The sequence below is a fragment of the Nycticebus coucang genome, chromosome 2, assembly GCF_027406575.1.
Source record: "Nycticebus coucang isolate mNycCou1 chromosome 2, mNycCou1.pri, whole genome shotgun sequence".
Lineage (NCBI taxonomy): Eukaryota > Metazoa > Chordata > Mammalia > Primates > Lorisidae > Nycticebus > Nycticebus coucang.
The window spans coordinates 54,874,135-54,894,337 of record NC_069781.1 but is presented as its reverse complement, the minus strand read 5'-3'; the positions used below and the strand labels follow the sequence as shown (position 1 = coordinate 54,894,337).

At 39.2% G+C, this 20,203-nt stretch overlaps 1 protein-coding gene across 13 annotated transcripts in view; it reads right to left on the bottom strand.

Moving 5' to 3' along the window:
* Nucleotides 1-20,203, bottom strand: part of ELAVL2 (ELAV like RNA binding protein 2) — a 172,592-nt gene that overhangs the window by 36,801 nt on the left and 115,588 nt on the right. For all 13 annotated transcript variants that reach the window (XM_053573014.1, XM_053573064.1, XM_053573070.1 and 10 more), the window contains one exon: nt 1,575-1,678. In XM_053573014.1, the coding sequence (XP_053428989.1) occupies nt 1,575-1,678 (104 nt within the window). The remainder of the gene's footprint in view (nt 1-1,574; nt 1,679-20,203) is intronic.

Genomic DNA, 20,203 nt, shown 5'->3' with positions numbered 1-20,203 from the left:
ACAGTCTGATGGTAACCAGATTGGATGGCACTCAGTTATAACCTAACAGGACTAGTAAAAGATTAATGTCTGACACAAAAACTATGCAGAGAAATATGGACAATTAGAAAAAGCAGTGTAGTTCGTAAAACATCAAAATAAACTTCAGTCTTTATCTGAAACTGTATTAGAAATTGTTTTTTCCCTCCATTTTTGGTAACACAGTGACCACTTCACTTCCTGATTGAAGGGTGAATCTTTCACAGGACATCTGCTTGATGAAGAAATATTTAGCATTTTTGGACATCTCATGTCCAAGTGCATTTGCAAGCCACTATACACAGCTTCCTTTAAGTAAGACAGAGCTGGTAGGCATTTTTCTTTTAGGCCAATAAATATAAAGAATGGTATGTCAAAACTACCCAAGGCTAATGAATTACCTTAACTGACAATTCTAAAAGAAGCAACTTTCAAGCACGAAGATGACACTGCATTTCCAGACACCTGAAAAAATGAGCTGAAATCTTCTAGACAAGTCCCTTAGGAAGACAGATGCCATAGTCAGCCTTGACTAACTTCCCCTTACCACTTCAGGCTATAGTCTGAGCTGGCTTCTTAAATCAAGGGTGGAAAATAGGCTCCAACTTGAGTCAATTGATAGAAGTTGTCTGGTACATTATTTTGAAAAATATTTGGGAGCCACATTTAGACTTAGTGAGAAGTAGTGCCGTGACTAACTCGCCATGTCTGCACTGGGCAGGAGAAAGTAAAATGATGGTATGAGCACTAAGAATTTGCTAAAGGCAATAACCCCTGTATTTTCTAAAGGAAAAGAAATCTATGCTGTGAATTGGATTAGCTTCTTATCCACAGAGAATCTATGTAAGAATTTCAAAAATTCACAAAAGTAGAAAAGGATCTGCAAGATTTACTGTATGTCTTTGAAAAGAAAAACATAACAGGAAAGATAACCTGAAGTTCTTCTCATCAGTCTCCTCAAAGAAAGCTGAATCTCTCACAGAGTTGAAACACCAAATCCAGCCTGCCACCTTTTGTTCCATGATTCATAAGCTAAAAATGGTTGTTACATTTTTTAATTGGGAAAAAAATTAAAAGAATCTTTTGTTGTACACGAGCATTATATGAAACTAAAGTTTCAGTGCCCATAAATAAAGTTTTATTGGCTCAGCACCAACCCCATTCATATGGCTGCTTTCATGCTACAAAAGCAGTTGAGAAGTTGTGACAGACTAGTGTACTGGTTCTGTAACCTTCCCCTTTACAGACTACTCTAAAAGTTATAGGGCTTAATAATAGTAATTTCTAAGTTACAGTAATTTTCTATAAGGGAAGGAGATTTAATTTAGGCTTCATAAAGTAGTTACCAGCTGCTCTATCCCTTTGTTAATACACGAGTGATTTACATAGAGTACTTATGAATAAACAGTTTCCCCCATTAACACAACAAACACGAAAAAATCCCACTATGCCTCCCAGAGATGTGTTTACATGGGCCCAAAATAAAGAAAGGAAAGAGCTACAAGTAAAGCTTAATTTTTTTAACTTCTGTTATTTTTTTGAAAGTATAAACATACTTTTATTGTTTTGGTTTGCAGTCTCAATCCATTCAGAGTGTTGATAGCTTTCTCTGCATCCTTGGGATCGATGTAGTTCACAAAACCATATCCCAAGCTCTGCCCTAATGAAAAGGGGAAAAGGCATATATATTAGTTATACACAACTATGGTCTTATCATTAACACCAGCACATTTTCTTAACAGTAAAAAGAACTCCGCATTAATTCTTCTAGAAATATACAGATAGTTTTTTTTTTTGGTCTCCTGTCTACTACATTTGCAAGTTTAAAAGCAATGCTGTTTAAAAAAATAATAACACATCTCCAAAGTGTTCCATCATACGTGCCCTGCCTGAGCCAGTGTGTGCAGCAAGGTAACACTCAGCTTCAGAAACTCTGGGTACAAATCTCAGCTGAGCTATTGAGAGAGTTTAATGGGCAAGACCTTCTCAGCTTCAGTTTCCTTAGCCATAAAACGAGAAGATGGCAAACATCCATCAAAACTCTGTTGGTGTTCTGTAAATTGCATCCGGACAAATTTACTGCCTTCTACCAAGGTGAATTATCTTAGAATCTAAAATGGTGAAGAACTGTGTATCCACGTGTGTGTAGAGATACAGATATATATGTACACATCCATGTTTAGGGGAGGGTTTCTTCGAATAAACTCAAATTTTCTAAATGGGATTTTATGATCTAGGTAACACAGGAAGCTAGGAACACAAAGATTTACAGTGATGACATCCAAGCCAACCAGAATATGTGAGAAAGGAAAAAAAAGAATATAAACAAAAATCACAAAATAATAAACATGTCTGCAGTAAGAGCTTTAAAATAAGTCTTTGTTGCTGCTGCTGCTTTCTCCCCTTCGTCAGAGCCCTCTCACCACCCGGGGCTCAGTGGTACAACTCAGAATAATAGGCGGTGTCAAGCATTTGGAATCAGGGGAACGCACACAGAAGTGAACTCAATCCCATAGGTTTCAGTTTTTCAACTAAGGAAAAGTTTCTCTGTTTAAAAAGATGAGAAACACACTGACCAAAGTGGGCATAAGAAAAGATTTAGTCTACTAAAAGTCAAAACAAACGGAAATTTCCTGGAAGATGCCCATGTAAGGTCCAACTGCTTTTATGAAATACATTATTATTAATTACTATTAATTATGTATTATTAATCTCCGAGGCAAGTAAAGGATTTGTTCCTGATGGGGCATCTGAGGTCCAGGTGACTGTGAGTACTGGTGTTCAGGACAGCTGCCCTGGTGATCTGAATGTGGTTCCCACTTTAAGAAGCACACACAAACAAAAGAGAAGCTACAGATAGTTCCCAGCATGAAAACTGTCCTTTTACTTTGGGAATCACAATCACAAGTTAGGATAATCATTGCTAACAGGTGCCCTCTTACCAAAATTTATTTTTTTCCTTTTTTAAAAAAGAACAAAGAGGGGAGAGCTAAAAACTAATTTAGCTCATTCTCTTTCCTTCACACTAAAATTCACAGAGGTTTTATTTTACTCACAGTTCTATAAAAAAAAAGTCACATGTGAACAACTGTATCTTCAAGCATCCAGCTTCTCATGAATTCAATACAGATTTATCCTGTGTCTACCGAATACAGTGTGCCCTCTTCTGAAAATAAGTTCCAGTTCTATTGTTATTGAGTAGGATTCAAACTGGCTAAACTAAAATCTGCTCAAGGTACCAGTTTATGATGGAAAAAAATATGGACTTTGGAGACAGAAACACAGGATCTGCCTCTGATGTTTATCAGTTGTGTGACTCTGAAGCCATTACTTAACCTCTGAACAGCAGCTTCCTCATCTCTAAAGATGATAATAATTTCTACCCAACTAGGTGGCCGAGACAATGATGATAATGCTCATTACTGAGCCCAGTCAAAAGATAATGTGAGGAAAAACAACATGTCTACTACATGTTATGAAGTGTATTCATTTAAAGGTATATGCTGCAAATATAAAGGAAAAATAAAGGACAAGCCAAACACTGCATTATGTAATTTTGTCACATTACTGTTCTATGGCTAAATAAATCAAATTATCAATAGTATCAGCATAGAACCCAATTCTCCTTTCTACTGTCTTTCCACCTGCATTTTAGCAGCTCCTAATCATAGCACATTCTTAACCTTAGCTGCAAAGTGGAATCATCTAGAAAGCTTAAAAAAAAAAAAAAATCCCACTCTCAAAGATTCTAATTTTTTATCTTTTCTTTTTAATTTTAGAGATGGGGTCTCCCTATGTTGCCCATGTTAGACAATTAGAGTTGAATTCCCAGTCTCAAGCCACCTTCCCATTTCAGCTTCTGATATTATTGGTCTGTCATGAAGCAATGGTACCAGTTTCTTATTCAATAAAATCCTAGTGACTCTAACACTGAACCACTCACCAGAACCACCACTGCCTTGAGAAATCACTATTTCAATGGTTACAATCCTGGGCTACAACTGGGCTTTTGGGAGCCCAAAAGGGGCCAAGTGCTGATAGTCTGGGCACGTGAACTAATTCGGCAGGGAAGGCTACCTTTTTATAGTTATATTAAGATATACAGATGTTGGGAGGCGCCTGTGGCTCAAAGGAGTAGGGCGCCAGCCCCATATACCGGAGGCGGTGGATTCAAACCTGGTTCCGGCCAAAAACTGCAAAAAAAAAAAAAAAAGAAAGAAAAAAACATATATATATATATATATATATACACACACACACACACAGATGTCTTTTTTCTAAAATCTTCAAGTTATCCATCATTTCAAAGAGACAGTTTATTAGCCACCCAAGGTCAGACTCAGGCACAGCAGTGCTCCCTGGGGCTAATCACTGGGTAAGGTGAAAAGCCCATCCTGCCTTGCTCCGGTCTAGCTGTCTCCCACGCTGGCCTCCGAACTCTTACTCCCAGCTTGTTACAGCTACTCAAAGGTTTGCTAAATGAATAAATGAAAAGCTTAACGATGTTTTTTATTTAACCAAAGTTATTAATCAACGTCACCATCAGATGGCTCATCTGTGAAATGGGTCTTTAACCTGACTCCCACAAGCAATCATGGCTAGCTACGATAATGAGTCCAATTTCTACTTCCTGAAAACCGATGATATACTCAAGACACTATTTCCAAATGACCCCACCTCCTTGCAAAATGTTTCTAATCTGCCCAGTAATCAGCATTATTAGGAAGAGTGCTACCCGTCAGTTAGAATGTGTTTGAGGTAAGCAAAATTATATTATTATCCTATGTAAAATAATATGAAAGGGGGTATCTGCTGCTAAAAAGCTGCATTCCTGAACCGGCCTGTTGTAGATGTATTAAAATGTTGGCACCATAACACAAGACAGTTAGGAACTGCACAGATTAACTATAAAGTGAGTTAACCAAGTGAGCAAACATTTACTGGATGCTAAAGATGTATAAAGGCATCACAGATAATACCAAGATAGGCAAGATGCCCCATTCTCACCTTTCATCTACATGGTATTTTACTGTTTAATTACAGCTTCACATTAACCATTCAGTATTCAGATTCCACACTTACAAGGTAGAGAAGAAAACAAGCAGGACAAGGTAGATCAGCTTCTACAAATCAAAAAGGCAGGTAGGAAGTAGTAATGTTCAGCCTTGAATCCAGGACTCTCAAATGCTGCGTTCTCTTCACTCGATTCACAACTAGTTTACACCTGAATCCAGACTATCATCAATACACCTGAAGTATAATGTAACCAGGCATTTTCCAGACAGTTTTACCACTCCACCCCCAAAAATTGCTTTTTGGTTGCAACCAGCTCACATTTCTGTACTTTTTTGTAGAAATATCAGTTTTACTATATGTGAATTTTTCTGCTGTTACTCATTCCTATGACAACATAAATTGCACCTTATTTATGTAGTGCATATTTCTGGTTATTATAAGTGAGTGCAGATTTATAAAAAATAAAAGCAGCTGCAAGTCAAACATTAAGAAAAAATACCTAGCCTGGATCTACTTTTCCCACTCTTGTATTCATCAGTTAGTAACAGTCATGAGCCACCAGGGAAGACTCGAAAACCAAGCATCATTTATCCATATCATCCAGATCTATTTTTCAAGTCACTCTGAATTTAGAATGCGCATATTGATAATCCCAAAACCAAGAATCGCTTCTTTAAAAATTTTTATAAAGCTCTACATTTAAATTCCAAGTGTAACCACCATTATGGAAACCAACATGATTAAAAGAAAATTCTGACTAAAATGACAAAACTAAGATTTTTCACAACACAAATAAATAAAAATAAAAAAGACTAAGATAAACAAATCCTATATTTAGAAGCCAAAAAATCTGTCCTGGTAACTTAATATCAAGAACAGGGTCACGATCACTTGTCCCCAGCTGTCTTCACAGGCTACCCACGGTCATACACTCTCAAGGATGTTGAAACCATTAATCCCAAGTCTTGGTCCTAACAGACCAAGGCAGGGGTTCTAGACCTTCACCACAGAAAGCTGCTATCTAAATAGTCACACAACCTATGACCTTCCTGGAGGCACTAAAATCTTCAGCATACATATTCTGGACTACGCTGTTGTGTGAGAATGCCTTTTGTTTCACACCCCTCCTTTTTAATCTATCAATATATGCTACAGAAAAGGATCCCTTTTCACAAGATATAGAAAAATCACTTATGCTTCCCGGCATAAGGAGAACAGTTATAAACAGGCTGCTCAGAACCATGGTCAAGTGATCTATAGCACAGAGCTGACACATTCCGCGGGCCTCTGAGTGGGACCCAGGACCATGGAGCGCTGCAGAGGGGACAGAGCAGGGAGAAGAAAACGGAACAGAATCCATTTACTGGCAAAGTGCTACTGTGGGAAACACGGTAAATGCCAATTTATCCCAAACTGTGTGTAATTCAAAGCATCAGCCATTCCCTTGCCACCTACATTGCTTTCAATAGCCTACTGTAATTAAAATTTTAATTGCATATTTTAATTAAAAATACACAATCTTCTAGACCTGTTTCATTCAAAGGTCACTTTATTTAGTCTTTTCTATTTCAAATTACTACCAACGTTCAGAAAAGCAAATCACTCCCTCAGGCTTAAAGGTAAATGCAACAGACTGCCATAATTCTTGATTAGAAACTTGGTACATTAATCGAATTTTATCTAACCAGAATTAAATGAGACCCTTCTCAACATAAAAAAAAAAAAAAAATTCTGTATTTAGAAACAAACAAGTTATCCTACAGTTCTCAATTACATGAAGCATTTCCTGGTTATAGTAACCCTATTTTTTGCTGGGCCCTGAGGATACAACAGAGATGAAAGGTTCTTTCTCATAAAGCTAACGTTCTGACAGGAGGAGACAAATGAACAAATTCTATAGTGTATTAGAAGAAAACAGAGTCAAGGAGTACAAAATAGCAAGGGACAAGAGTGGGGAGTAGAGGGCAGGGCTGCTGTTGAAATAGAGCAGTCAAAACCAACCTCGTCCTCAAGGTTTAACATTCCATCGCCAAGTTGAAGGAAAGCGCTCAGAGTCCAACAGGGAAGATGTATGTGGACTTATTCCAGCTCAAGTTCCACCAGATAGGCATTACATTCTGCCATTTCTAAATCTGCCTCTCCTCCTCTGCATTCGATTCTCCTGTATTTCTCTAACTGCTACCCTATCCTACTCAGACATCCCTTCCCTAAATACCTACAAACTCCAAATCCAGCCACCAGCCAATGTCGTGCTATCCAGGTGATCTCCTAAAGACAAATCTGGCCGTGCTCTGGTTTTCAAGGTTATCATCAGCTTCCTGCTTACTTTCCCTTTAGCTCAGCTTCAACTATGCCTACATATGTCACCTAAAACACACATTCAGTTCCCTTTGTCTAAATCACACCTCTCCAACTAGCCAACTCCCAATGATCCTCTGAGACGTTCTCTGGGACCATTTCCTGCCACAGTTTGCCCTGTCACCAATGCACACTGTTGTATGCGCCTCCCTGGTCTTCCCACAGCCTCTTTCATTACACCTTTATCTTACTATTTATGTGACTGAGTCCAGTGGGATGCTCTCCACAATCAGACTTTTGAGCAATGGAGAGCCAAAAACATAGTTCCAGCAAAGACAAGCACAGATTATTAGCCCTGTGTTCAGTGAATAAATGAACAATAAATGAATGAAGGAACAGCAGCATCTGCCTTCCAGGAGCTTATGCTTAGGAGAGAGTTGCCCTTACAAACATGCTCGCCATGTTCCTACATGGTACCAGATGGACTGCTGAACATGTAGAGACAAGATGCTCAAATGTTACAATATTCACTCTTCATGAGGGAGAGTCACGGGAGGTTTTTTTAATATATACATATATATAGTTCATGTAAAAATTCATATGAAAAATTTCTACAAATACCATTAAAATGAAATCTTGATTTTAAAAAATGTCATCCAGAGTAATTTGATAGATTTACATAAATCTGTTTCACAAACCTGTAAGTATGAATTATGGGATGTCACCATATAATTTTGTTGAAAGTACTTTTTCACTAATATAATTAAGTCTGCTGAGACTATTCATGTGCAAGTCAAATAAAATGCAGAGTGAATTCTGTAAAAACCTGGTAGTTGAATCAACAATAAAAGGTGACTACCCTGATTGACATGTATCTATTATTTCATTTAAAGCAGTAGTAATGTTTTATGAAATAAGAGAATAAAAGCAGCATGAATCTTTTTTAAATCCCACAGTTAGCAGAAACAGGTCACTGTGGTCCTTTCTCTGAAGCAAGACTCTTGGAACCTGAGCTTTAGTAATGTAATACTTTCAAAAAAAAAGATTTGCTGTCTTCAAACAGCTCCTGTGTAAAACTGCACAATTTAACAACCAAAAAAAGTGCAAATAATTTGATTTGGGAAAACAAGTTTTTATTCCAAGAAAACAAAGTTGTTTTGTTTTTAAAGACCCCATTCTCTCATTGTAACATCCTATTCTCTTCCTCCCCCAAACACATAATAAAGTTGCAAATGTGTTGTATTTCTTCAAATGGACTTTCTGTTCTTGGGCACTCATTCTGTGTGTCTGTTCAGACAGGCTGTGCACTGCAACTCTGGCACCAAAGCAACATGCACCAGACTTTACAAAGGAGCTTTCTTAATATCTCTGATAGACAGCAAGCCTCTTCCGGTACCACACAGCAGGGAGAAGGTTTGACAAAAATCACAGAAGAACAGAGGGATGCAATCCTCTCCAGTCACATTTTTCTCCAAATTTTAATTCCTGACTTAGCCTGAGCCTCCTCAAATCTAGCAAGCCAGATGCTGCAGGTCTTTCCATTTAAACATCCAGCTAACTATTAAACAGGTCCTTCCTTGTTGCCCTCTAATGAGTCAGATCAAATTGTGAGCTGGAGGACTGGTGAGAGCCTATTACTACAGTCCAAACCAGCCTCCCTGAAAGCTTAGAGCATTTTTACCAGCTTCCCAACGGATATTACCCGGGATTATCACCAAGATAGAGAATTCAACCTAGACCCTCACATAATACAGAAAACAGATGGCTCCCTCAAAGACTCATCTTCCACCCAAATGCTAATAAAGCTGGCCAGAGACGGAAAGGCCCCAATGTTTCCAAATGATTTTCAGGACTTCACAAATACATAGAGATAATATAGAAGAGTTTAAATTGTAACTTTTCTCCTGAAATCAAAGTAATAAATAATAATGATTTGGTAAATACTACCTAAGCAGCCTAATTCCAGAGGAAGCAGTTAATGTCCTCTGCACCAGGGCATTTTCCTTTCAAGTTAATTTTAATGGCCATATCTGTCCCCTGATTATGCAACTAGTAGAGCTCTATTTTCCTGTAGTTCCAGTCCTAGTTATTATGAATCTGCTGGCAATGCAGCATGACCCTGCTTAAGTTGGCGAAATTGTGGGTTCTTAAATACATCACATTTTCAGACATTAAGAACTCCCACACAATTCAGTCTTAAGCTATTGAGAACAGAAACAGCCTGTTAAGTCCTTTAAATTCTCATCAAGTACTTCACCAGGTACTTAGAAGTCTTGCATCCTAGACCAGGAAGACAAGGAAAAATTATCTTTATTTGAGGAGGTAAAACAAACTAATTCCTCTAGTATATACATATCTTAGGACAAGATTTAACTTGGAGCAGACGCTTTAACTTGAAGGAAAGCGAGAAGGTGCAGTGCTTCAACACCACAGTGGAAGCCAATTCGCATTACTTACTGATACAGGTATCATCCAAAAGGAAGTTCAGCACTGTGTTCAAACACTGGAGCTGCCACCAGAATGAGAGCAAATGCCAAAACAAGCCAGGAGCCAGAAAGTCAGACCTGACAGTTCAAAAAAATTAGGACATCAACAACTCCGAGCCAATGCACACTCTGCTTTCACTCAAAGTTTGGGGTCTGCTCAATAGTCTCCTTTCCTTTGTTAATTTTAAGTAACTTCACACACATAGGGGGTCATGACTTAACATTATGCGTGTATCTGCTTTACCTCGTGCTTACTTAAAAGGCAACGAAATTGTTCAAATAAATTATCATTTGGTATGAGGGCAAAGGAATTATATTCCTCAAAATACTACTGTGGGAAAGAGGGAAACCGGTTAACAACTGCGGTAGTAAAAAGGGCATCTGCTGTTGCTTGTGCTCCCAGCTGGTGTCAATCTCCGTACACACACTCTTGCCTATGCGCACACATGCATAGGCACACACAAAGCAACAGTGCGCAGTCCATCAAGAAGTAGTACAGTTTCGGGGCAGCGTCTGTGGCTCAAAGGAGTAGGGCGCCAGCCCCATATGCCAGAGATATCGGGTTCAAACCCAGCCCCGGCCAAAAACTGCAAAAAAAGAAAAAAAGAAGCAGTACAGTTTCTTGATGTGTATTCCTCTCTGCAAGAGATCATTTTCATCTGGATATTGCAAGAAAAGAAATCTAAAGGCCCTGAGCACTATAATTAGCTCAGTGTTCTTTTTGAAATTATGTCAAAGAGTCTTGCAAACTACTATGGAGAGCTACCTGTTTTGTCCAGAACGGGAAACATTAGACTATACAAATCCCATGATATCCATAATGATAAAAAAAAAAAAAAATCCTTGTTAGAGATAAAATTTTCTTCTTAAATACACTTATTTAAAAAGTATCTTTCTCGCCCAAAATTTATAGGTCCACCAGTCCAAACCCTCCAGTGTGAAAAGGTCAGTAAATCTGTGGAAGAAAGCCTTTCCCATTGCCCCATAAATGCTTATACTTAGCTGCAAGGAAGTAAAGAGCACTGTTACCTGAATAAACTATCAAGCAACTTACGACCCTTACATGACATATCACATCTACTATAATTCTCACAATAAAGTTTCTGTAGCTACAATTGAACCCATTTTACAGATATAAATTTGGAGGTTCAGAGAGTCTAATTAACTTGCTTAAAGGCACACAGCTAGCTGGTAAATGGCAGTTAGATTTCAAAGTCAGGAACAACCTTCCCCAACTCCGTCTTTCCAGTGTATACTTCATTGCCTTTGGCCAAATGTGAAATTCCTTTGAGGCAGGATCCTGTGCATCTAACTAGAATATTTATAATATCCAAATATACCTGTAGGCTTTTTTTTCTTATTCTTTATCCTGAAATCAATTGACTAGAACTTCACAGTTCTTTCTTAACCCAAGAGACTATGTATAAAAATAAAAAAGGCTGATAAAAAAAGGTCATTCTGCACATGCATAAAACACTTAAGTCCTCAAAACAAAACCCATCATTACAAAACAGATAGATATCATATCTGCATTATAAAAAGATTCATTTAAAATGGGCCTTGATTTACATACTCCTTTTCTAGAAACTCAGAAAGCAATTCTTATGGCTAAAGCCAAACATATTTGCTACTGCCAAAACTGTCTCCCACACAAGACACTTCTCCTCTCAGCAGATTGCATCAAAATGCTTTCACATAAGCATAGTATAGTTTCCTAGCTGTAGAAAAGAAGGTGGGATCAATACCACATGGTCTCTGCCCTCTTAAGATGCCCCCAAATTTCAAGCCCTACAATAAACAAGAGATCCAGGCACCTAACGAACACGAAACACATAAGGTAATTCCCTGGAGTTTCATGTGTAACCAGGACCAACACGAAAAAGAGAAATCTTTAAGTGTGTCAAAACAGAGATGAAATTCCGGGACTTCCTGGCAGAGAAATTAAGGAAACAGGCACATAGAGAAGAGCGAATCTATGGTAAGTATAAAGGAGACAGTCAGGCCAAGGGCGCACTGAGCAGTAAAGTGGTCTGTGTAGAGGTAAGAAAGACTTTCCCCAGAGAGCAGGGATGCCCCCAGCAGAAAAGTACAATGAGGAAAGAGAGAAAGAGCTACCAGAAAACCTGGGAACAGCAACCCTGGTGCCCTGGCACCATCACTGAGGAGATGCAGATCTAGGATCAAGAAGAACTAAAAAACAAAAAGAAAAACCTTAACAATCCCCCACACAACAAAGATTAGAGGATAAAAACCCACAACTTCTTTCACAAACCACCTTGATCTGAAATGGCTAACTTGCCCATCTGAATAAACTCTAGCCCAGATCTTGTATTTCAAGGCACACAAAACCTTTTGCTCATGCTACCCTTCCCTGAGCCTCTGCCAGCTTGGCTTATAATGAGCATGACTAATTCTATTAACATAAGCCACCTGTTCCCCAAAATGAACTTTTGGGCCAGGTACCCTTCCTTTCCTTCAGAGGGCCTTCCAGAGTAAGGACCAAAATGGAAAACTTGGCTCGGCATCTGTAGCTCAGTGGTTAGGGAGCTGGCCACATACATGGAGCAGGTGGGTTCGAACCTGACCAGGGCCTGCTAAACAATGACAACTGCAATAAAAAAGTAGCCAGGCGTTGTGGTGGGCGTTGTGTGTGGCTGTAGTCCCAGCTACTCAGGAAGCTGAGCCAAGAGAACCACTTAAGCCCAAGGTTTGAGGTTGCTGTGAGCTGTGACACCACAGCACTCTACCGAGGGCAACATAATTCAGTCTCAAAAAAGAAAAAAATTTTGAAAACTATGGCAACCCTTCACGCCACAGGAGGATCTACTTATTGGCACAGTAACTTTTTACCTTCATAAGAATAACAACAGGGCAAAGAACATTTTGAGCCAAAGATTAATATAGGAAAACAACCCTAGAGCCTTGCAAATATTCTTTTACTCTATAGCTAAACAGGTATGAATAACCCAAACCACCAAAAAGCCAACCTAAGATTACTGCCCTTGGAAGACATGGTTTTCTGATGCCTCCTTTATACAGCTGTAAAAATACATACCTGAATCCTTTTGTTAAGCTGATGAATGGACAGAACGCATTAATAACTACCCTAAACGGGCAGAAACTACCACAAACTTTACTCTGACATTCTCTGTAGCAAGAGTAGGCTTATACACACCTTCCGAATGCAGGCACCTACCTAAGTCCTTCCCACAGGATACATGACACCAAGTGAAAAAAAAAAAAAAAAAAAAAAGAAGGAATGACTGGGTCATGAAAAAGGGATGGGTAACAAAAGAAAAAAAGTCATTTTACCACAAGGACAATTCCCTGGGATGTTTATAAGCAGCCCAATTCACAATCACAAAGATGTGGAAACCACCTAATTGCCTTTCAACACATGAATGGATTAATAAACTGTGAGGTATGTACACCACGGAATACCATTCAGCCATACAGATGGAGATGGTGTCTCTCTTATAACAACCTGGATGGATTTGGAAAACAGCCTCCTAAGTAAAGTTATCACGAGAATGGAAAACAAGCATCACAAGTGCTCAATACTAAATTGACACTAGAAGATTAACAACTACTGTTCACTTGAGAGAAAAACTCAATTAAATTCAAGTAGGATAGGGGAGGGTTCGCAAGTTCCCACCCAAAGGAAACAATGCATTTATGGCACACTTCCTGGGTCAAGGAAGACAACTCCAACTCCCGGCTTCACCTTACAAATGCAAACAATGTGACCTAATCATGTGTACTCTCACATTAATCTGAAATAAATAAATAAAAATTAAAAAAGAAGGAATGGGTAGCATCCCATGATCAGAAAAAAAGTTTCAGTAAAGTAAAAACATATGATTTCCCCATATCTGTATTTTTCCTAAGGTGTCTGCTATAAAGTGATATGTACAAGGTTTCCACCTGGGAATAATTGTCTACTTTAGTTGATTTTGCTTCGAAAAGGAAGAGAATTAAATGAGTGATATTTTTAGCAAAGACAAAGAAGTAAATTTCCAAAGGATATAACATTGTCCCCAGCTGACACAAAGATTAGGTATAAATAACATGTGATTTTCCTTCTCTTTGTACAGGACATTCTGCTTAGTTTATGCTTAATGAAGAAAGGCAGTTACATTTTCAAAAGCGTATGAGGGGCCTGGCATCTTGGCATTTGAGGCTGAGGCAAGAGGACTGCTTGAAGCCAAGAGTTTGAGACCAGCCTGAGCAAGAGCAAAACCCCAGTCTCCACAAAAAAACACACACAGAGAAAAATCAGCTGGGCATGGTATGCACACCTGAAGCCTCAGTTACTTAGGAGGCTGAGGCATGACGAGGTCAGAGTAAGCTATGACAACACCACTGCACTCTAACCTAGGTGACAGAGTGAAACTCTGCCTCAAAAAAGGTAGGGGAGGAGGGGTAATAAGGAACATTTTTTTTTTCTACTTCCCGTAAATTTAAAAGTCACACAAAAGCAGCAGAAATCCCCAAACAGACCAATGGTGTTTGGGAAGGTTAAGGTGTAAACACTGACTTTAAAAGAAACCTATTTATATACTGTAGACACAGCTACAACCACCTCCAGAAAGCCCTCCCTTAAGCAGTAAAGGAGCACAGTCCACAGAAGCAGCAGAGATGTGTGTGGTTAAAGTTGTAAACATTGTAGGTAAGGTGGGAACCTTGGCTACAGATTAAGTCAAAGAGGTGCCCTCACAGAAATAAATATCCAATTTGCTTTTGCTAAGGGACAGCTTGTTACAGCAGACCCCTCTTTGAGACCACAGGGCAACCTGCCCACCAATAAACAGATGGCTTCGAAAGAGAAATACAAAATGCTGCAGATCCTACAATTGCTACAGTTCTTTCACACAGAAGCACTTCTTACCAAATCATTTCATTTAAAAGTTGAAAAGATTATAGCTATTGTAATTGTCCAAATTTAAAATTTACATAGACACTTTGATGAAGAAGCAAACACTTAAAAAGGATTCTGCCTAGACCATCACTCACTAGGACACAATAGTAGTGTGACACTCTCCAAATCCACATTATAGTATACACACCACCATGCCACCTCCCTAGAGAAGCAGAGGCTTGTCTTTTACCAATGACTGAAGATTTATTAAAAATGCAATGTTTAAATCATATCCTCAGCAACTTAGCACACCTGACTACACATCTTCATACATCTTTCCCATGAAATCAGAAAGAAACTAAACACAAAAATAATCTGTTTAGCCTAGGAGCATGTTATCGTCTCAAATACCCATGAATCTACAGTAGAATGGAAGGTAAAAACAATCTTACTCAAAAACACCTAAATTTCAATTCATCTTAAAAACTTTATATATGATTCCTTTTTTTCTTCTGCTGTTTCTGAAGTTACTCGATTTACTTATTCACATATCTGAGGCTCACTCTTGGGGAAGGCACTGTGTTTTTATGGCACCAGATTAAACATTATGAAGGACCATCTGATGTGGGAAGTAACTTCTATACACAGAGCTTCTCAGCTATTTGGGCCACATTACATGGCTACTTTGCAAACATATTTCAAGAGTAGGGAAAAGACAAGTGCATCGGAATAATCCATCTTGTTACCACAAAGCACCCCTAAAGAAAAGGGGCTGAGGAGTTTGAGGCCTCCTGCTATTGAGCCTCATGACCTTGAGATCTAAACCTGTTACATGATAACCTCATCTCTGGAAAAACTGGACTAACAGTGCTCTCCAATGCTCACCACTTTGATCCCAACATCTCTACCTTAACCTTGTAAGTTTCACACATACATTCAGACCTGTGTGTTACAATCTGTCTTGTTAAAGAGCGTCCCAGCTGTAGGATGCTATTACGGAATGCTGGGTATTCAATTACAGGCACACCACTCAAAGAAAGGAAAATTGCACTAAATGCCAGGTCTTTCAGTTCATTCCAATATGCTGTAGCCTTTAGTGTCAAGGAGTTTGCCTGTTTTTTGCTGACAACTTCTTCCTTGCTATTTGTAAGGAAGGGACCAAAGAGTTACATGTTATAAACTCATCTCTTTTTTTGGGGGAAAAACTTGATCGTACATGCACTGCCAGGTGTCACTTACTAATCAAGCCCTATTCCCAGATAGAATACAACCTATGATTTAAGTGCTTGTTAAGTGCTTATCCTCCTAATTGACAACAACATAATGAAGGATATTCTATATACACTTAAATTTCTAAACTTACTTTCATCAAGCAAGAATATTTTCTAGCAAGAGAACACAGATGCATTAAAATGAATCTTCTTAACACAAAAGCATACTACACTATTTTTGGGTTCTATATCTTCCCCCTGGGCCAACCCTCCAAAATTACATCCAATACTAGCATTAAAAGACACAGAATTTTCAGTGCTTAAAAAGCTAGCTCATATCCACAGTTGTGACCTGTGTATGTGAAAGACTTCAGATACCTCAGTTTCTCTAACACTCACATAAAGTGATTGCTTCCAAACAGTATTCTTGTAAGGAAGGAAAGGTACGTATTGTTCTTAAGCCTCTAGTGAAAGAACCAGACCAGCGCCATCTTAGGAGTTAAGTTTCGCTTCCCCGCCATTTCACTCAATAAGTTCCACTTTCCAGACAAGCTCAGGCAAGCCCAGGCAATTCCCGGAAATCATGAGACAACCGCCCACCAATCAGGGATCCCCACCTAATCAATCCAGAAGCGTCCCCTTTGTTTCAAGCTGTACGCCCACCTGCTGCGCCGGACTATAAGAACCCCCTGCTCCAGAGCTCGAGGCTCCTGGCTCGGATCTATTGCAGCGGAGCCCCCAAGAGCCCAAGCTCAAGCTTGCAATAAAGGCTCTTTTGCATCGGACTCGGCTCCCTGGTGGTCTTTGTGGGGGATTTCGAGATCTGGGCACAACACTAGAATATGAAATATTATGTTAAACATATATTTAAAATATTCAAGAAACTGTTCTATGCTACTTATCCATCTTAATGTTACCCCTTTACTCTCACAAAATTGAAATTAAAACAGAATTTCTCTTTCTTGGCAATTCTTGAGACTTTGGGCTGAATATCCAGAAACAAATAAACTAAAGGTTAATCACAGCATAATTATCTCAGTTATCAAACTTTATGTAATGATTGTCTTTAGTCAAATCTTACCACTAAAACCTAATTACTTTGCAGTCTTGACTGCTGCCCCAAAGTCTTGATCCCATTATTCCCTACAAGACTAACTTGTTTCTTCATTTGCATTTTCTGTCATTTTCATTTAGGACCTTCTTTTTTTAAATAAAGCAAAATTTCCAAAGAAATACAAATCAAATGATCAGGGCCTGTCATAGACTTTTACAATCTCCAAAGGAAGCTGGTTTTCTGAATGCACAACCTATAGCCTAATTAACATGTCATACAAAGATTTCCTTATCACCTTCTAAAACCTGGTGATATTCTAACTAGGTTATCTCCCTGCTCCACCTATCACCATATTTTCACTTAAGCCTACTGAACAGATAACCCTTTCTGATCTTTTAAAGCTTACATAAATATCTGCACAGATTGTGGAGTAAAACAAAACAAACTGGTTTTTGTTTTTGTTTTTTAAACAGTTACACTTACGATTCTGCATCAATGACTTGTTAGGAATCAGCATACTGTAAATAAAGATAAAACTAGACTTAAATGTCTTCAAAGAGAAGTGAAGACTCTCCCCAAAATTGATGATGACAATGTACAGCGCTGACCCTATGAGACACACAAATTTAATGCCTCTAAGCATACAAATGTCCCCACATGGCTGGATAGCAAAAGGTTTTAATTAAATGGCCACTAAATAGGCAGAGGTCATTTACCAGCAAGTCTTTTTTATTTTTTTAACAAGATACATGGCTCTTGGCTACCAAAAAGAAAGTGAGTCACGAAACATTACTGACTTCCAAAGATTAAAAGGTAGAGATGAAACAACGAAAATGACCTGCTATGTGATCACAGAGAATACTATCGCTTCTGGGCATTCTCAGCCGTTCTTTAGGCTATTCTTGTTCACACTCAACCAAAAAAAGTAGTAACCAGAAAATATAACCAAAAGGGGGGAAAGTCACAAGAGGTTGAGAGGGAATATCAATATATTCACTGCAATTATTCCTATCTTTGCATAATTATATCAAATTTTGGTTTCCCCGAACACTCACAATTTGAAGCAAATAGGAGTCAATGGTTTGAAAGATACTGACGAGAGATTTTATCTATAAACATATAGATATGTACACACCTTTCAAAACAGACACAAACTCCTTTACCAACAGCCACGACAATTTCAAAATGAGTTTGTAAGCAATTACAGAAGTCATCCTCCTATAGGTCAAAGTGAGTTCAACAAAAATTAGAAAGCTTACTTTGGGGTGTGCTAAAAGTAAAAAATGATAGAATTAGAAATATTAATTACATAAAATTTGTTTCCCTGAAGTTCTAAATTCTAAATCTTAAAAAGTGATTCTAACTAGCAGAGGCACAGAGGATTCATTAGAATGAAGAGGGTTTGGGAACCAGGCTCCTGGTACTTAAGAAATAGGAAGAAGGAAAAATGAAGGACAGCTCCATCAGTGGGTTTCTCCACACATTAACACTTCTAATTCTTGGACCGGTACTTGTGGCTCAGTGGGAAGGGCGCCAGCTCCATATACCGAGGGTAGAGGGTTCAAACGTGACCCTGGCCAAAGTGCAACACTGTAAAATGAGATTCTGTCTCAACAACAACAACAAAAAAACACTTCTAGAGGCGGAGCAAGATGGCAGCCGAGTAACAGCTTCCTTGCATCTGGGCACCGTGAGTCTGGGGATATAGGACTCCAGGCATCTCTGGCTGGTGGGATCTGCCTATCATCACCCCTGAAAGGATACAAGGAGTCAGCGAGAGACTTCTGGACCCCAAGAGGAGGACTAAAACAGTGGAAAACCGGCAAGTGGTCGCGTGTGTTCAATCCGTCTAAACCCGCCTGCAACTATAAGTTCAGTAGCAGCGAGACTGCAAACCTGAATGGCCTTACATGTGAACTGTTTTGGTGTCTTTGGACTTGGCACTCAGCTGAACTGCCTTGGGGAGAGCCTGAGCGGGAGTGCGGAGAACTTTGGCCATTGTCTAGGGCCCCAGTCTGAGCCGCTGAGCCAGACGGAGCTAATAGTGTTTGGCTCTGGGTCACAGGCAGCCATTGTGAGCGATCTGCCCCAGCAAGCTCCGCCCTCAGGGTCGCAGAGCTGGAACTGGGTGGGAGCTGGTAACCCAACGACCAAATAGCCTAAGGGCGGGGTCTGAGCCGCCTTGCAGCCCTAACCCTCCGGGGCAGAGGGAGACCAGTTTTGACACACAGGGTAAGTGGACAGCCACTTCAGCAGTGATTGCAGCGACAAGCACTTCCCTGAGAAAGCTTCTGCTCAGTAAGTGAAGAAGTTCAAAGTGCCTTTTAAGTGGGCTGAAGAGAGATTTAGGGTGTCTACCTGCTGGGGTTTAAGAAACTAGCAGCCTCCAGTCGCATCAGAACTGTGATTAACATCTCATACCCCAGAAGACCACGTGTTGCCCAGAAAATATTCAATAACATATACATACTGCTTTGTTTTTGGTTGTGTTTTTTTTTTTTTTTTTTTTTTTTGGTTTGGTTGGTTTTTTTTGTTTATTTTAATGTTGTGGATTGTTGTTTTGTTTTTTAAGTTCAACCTTTTCCATACAGATCCTTTTTCTCAATTTTTCAAGTTTAATTATAATTTCCCATTGCTGCCTATTTCAATAATTAGAACTTCATTTTTGTCAGTGTTTCTACCGCTATTATTTGGTTTTTCCAGCCAATTTTATCCCGTAAAGTTTTCTCTTTGCTTGTTTTGGTTTGATTTATAGCATTTTTGACTTTCCTCTCTACTTGGTGGAAGTGGGGTACTGTGTCTCATCAGGTTAGCAAAGAGCTGCTGACCTCAAGGGAACCACCCAACTGGGCACCCCCAGAAGGTGGGTTTTTTTTTTAAGGTTGTATCAAAGTACCCTACTGTACACCTATATTGCTGTCTCCCTCTTTCTGTGCCTCTCTTCTTTTTGTCAATATTCCTTTTACCCACCCCCTCTCCTTTCTCTATTTTTCTTTTTTTTTTTTCTTATCACTCGGTCCTCCTTTCTTTCATCCCTTTTTTGCTCTTCAACCTTCTCACCCTTCTAGTCCTGTAACCCTTAGTCCACAGGCACGAGAACTTAAAGAGCAAGAGGAAGTGAAAGGAAAATTAGGGCAAGGAAACAGATAAAAGAAATCACCCATGAGGAAGAATCAGCAGAAAACTCCAGGCAACATGAAGAACCAGTCCACAACAACCCCACCAAGGGACCATGAGGTAGCTACTGCAGAGGATTCCACCT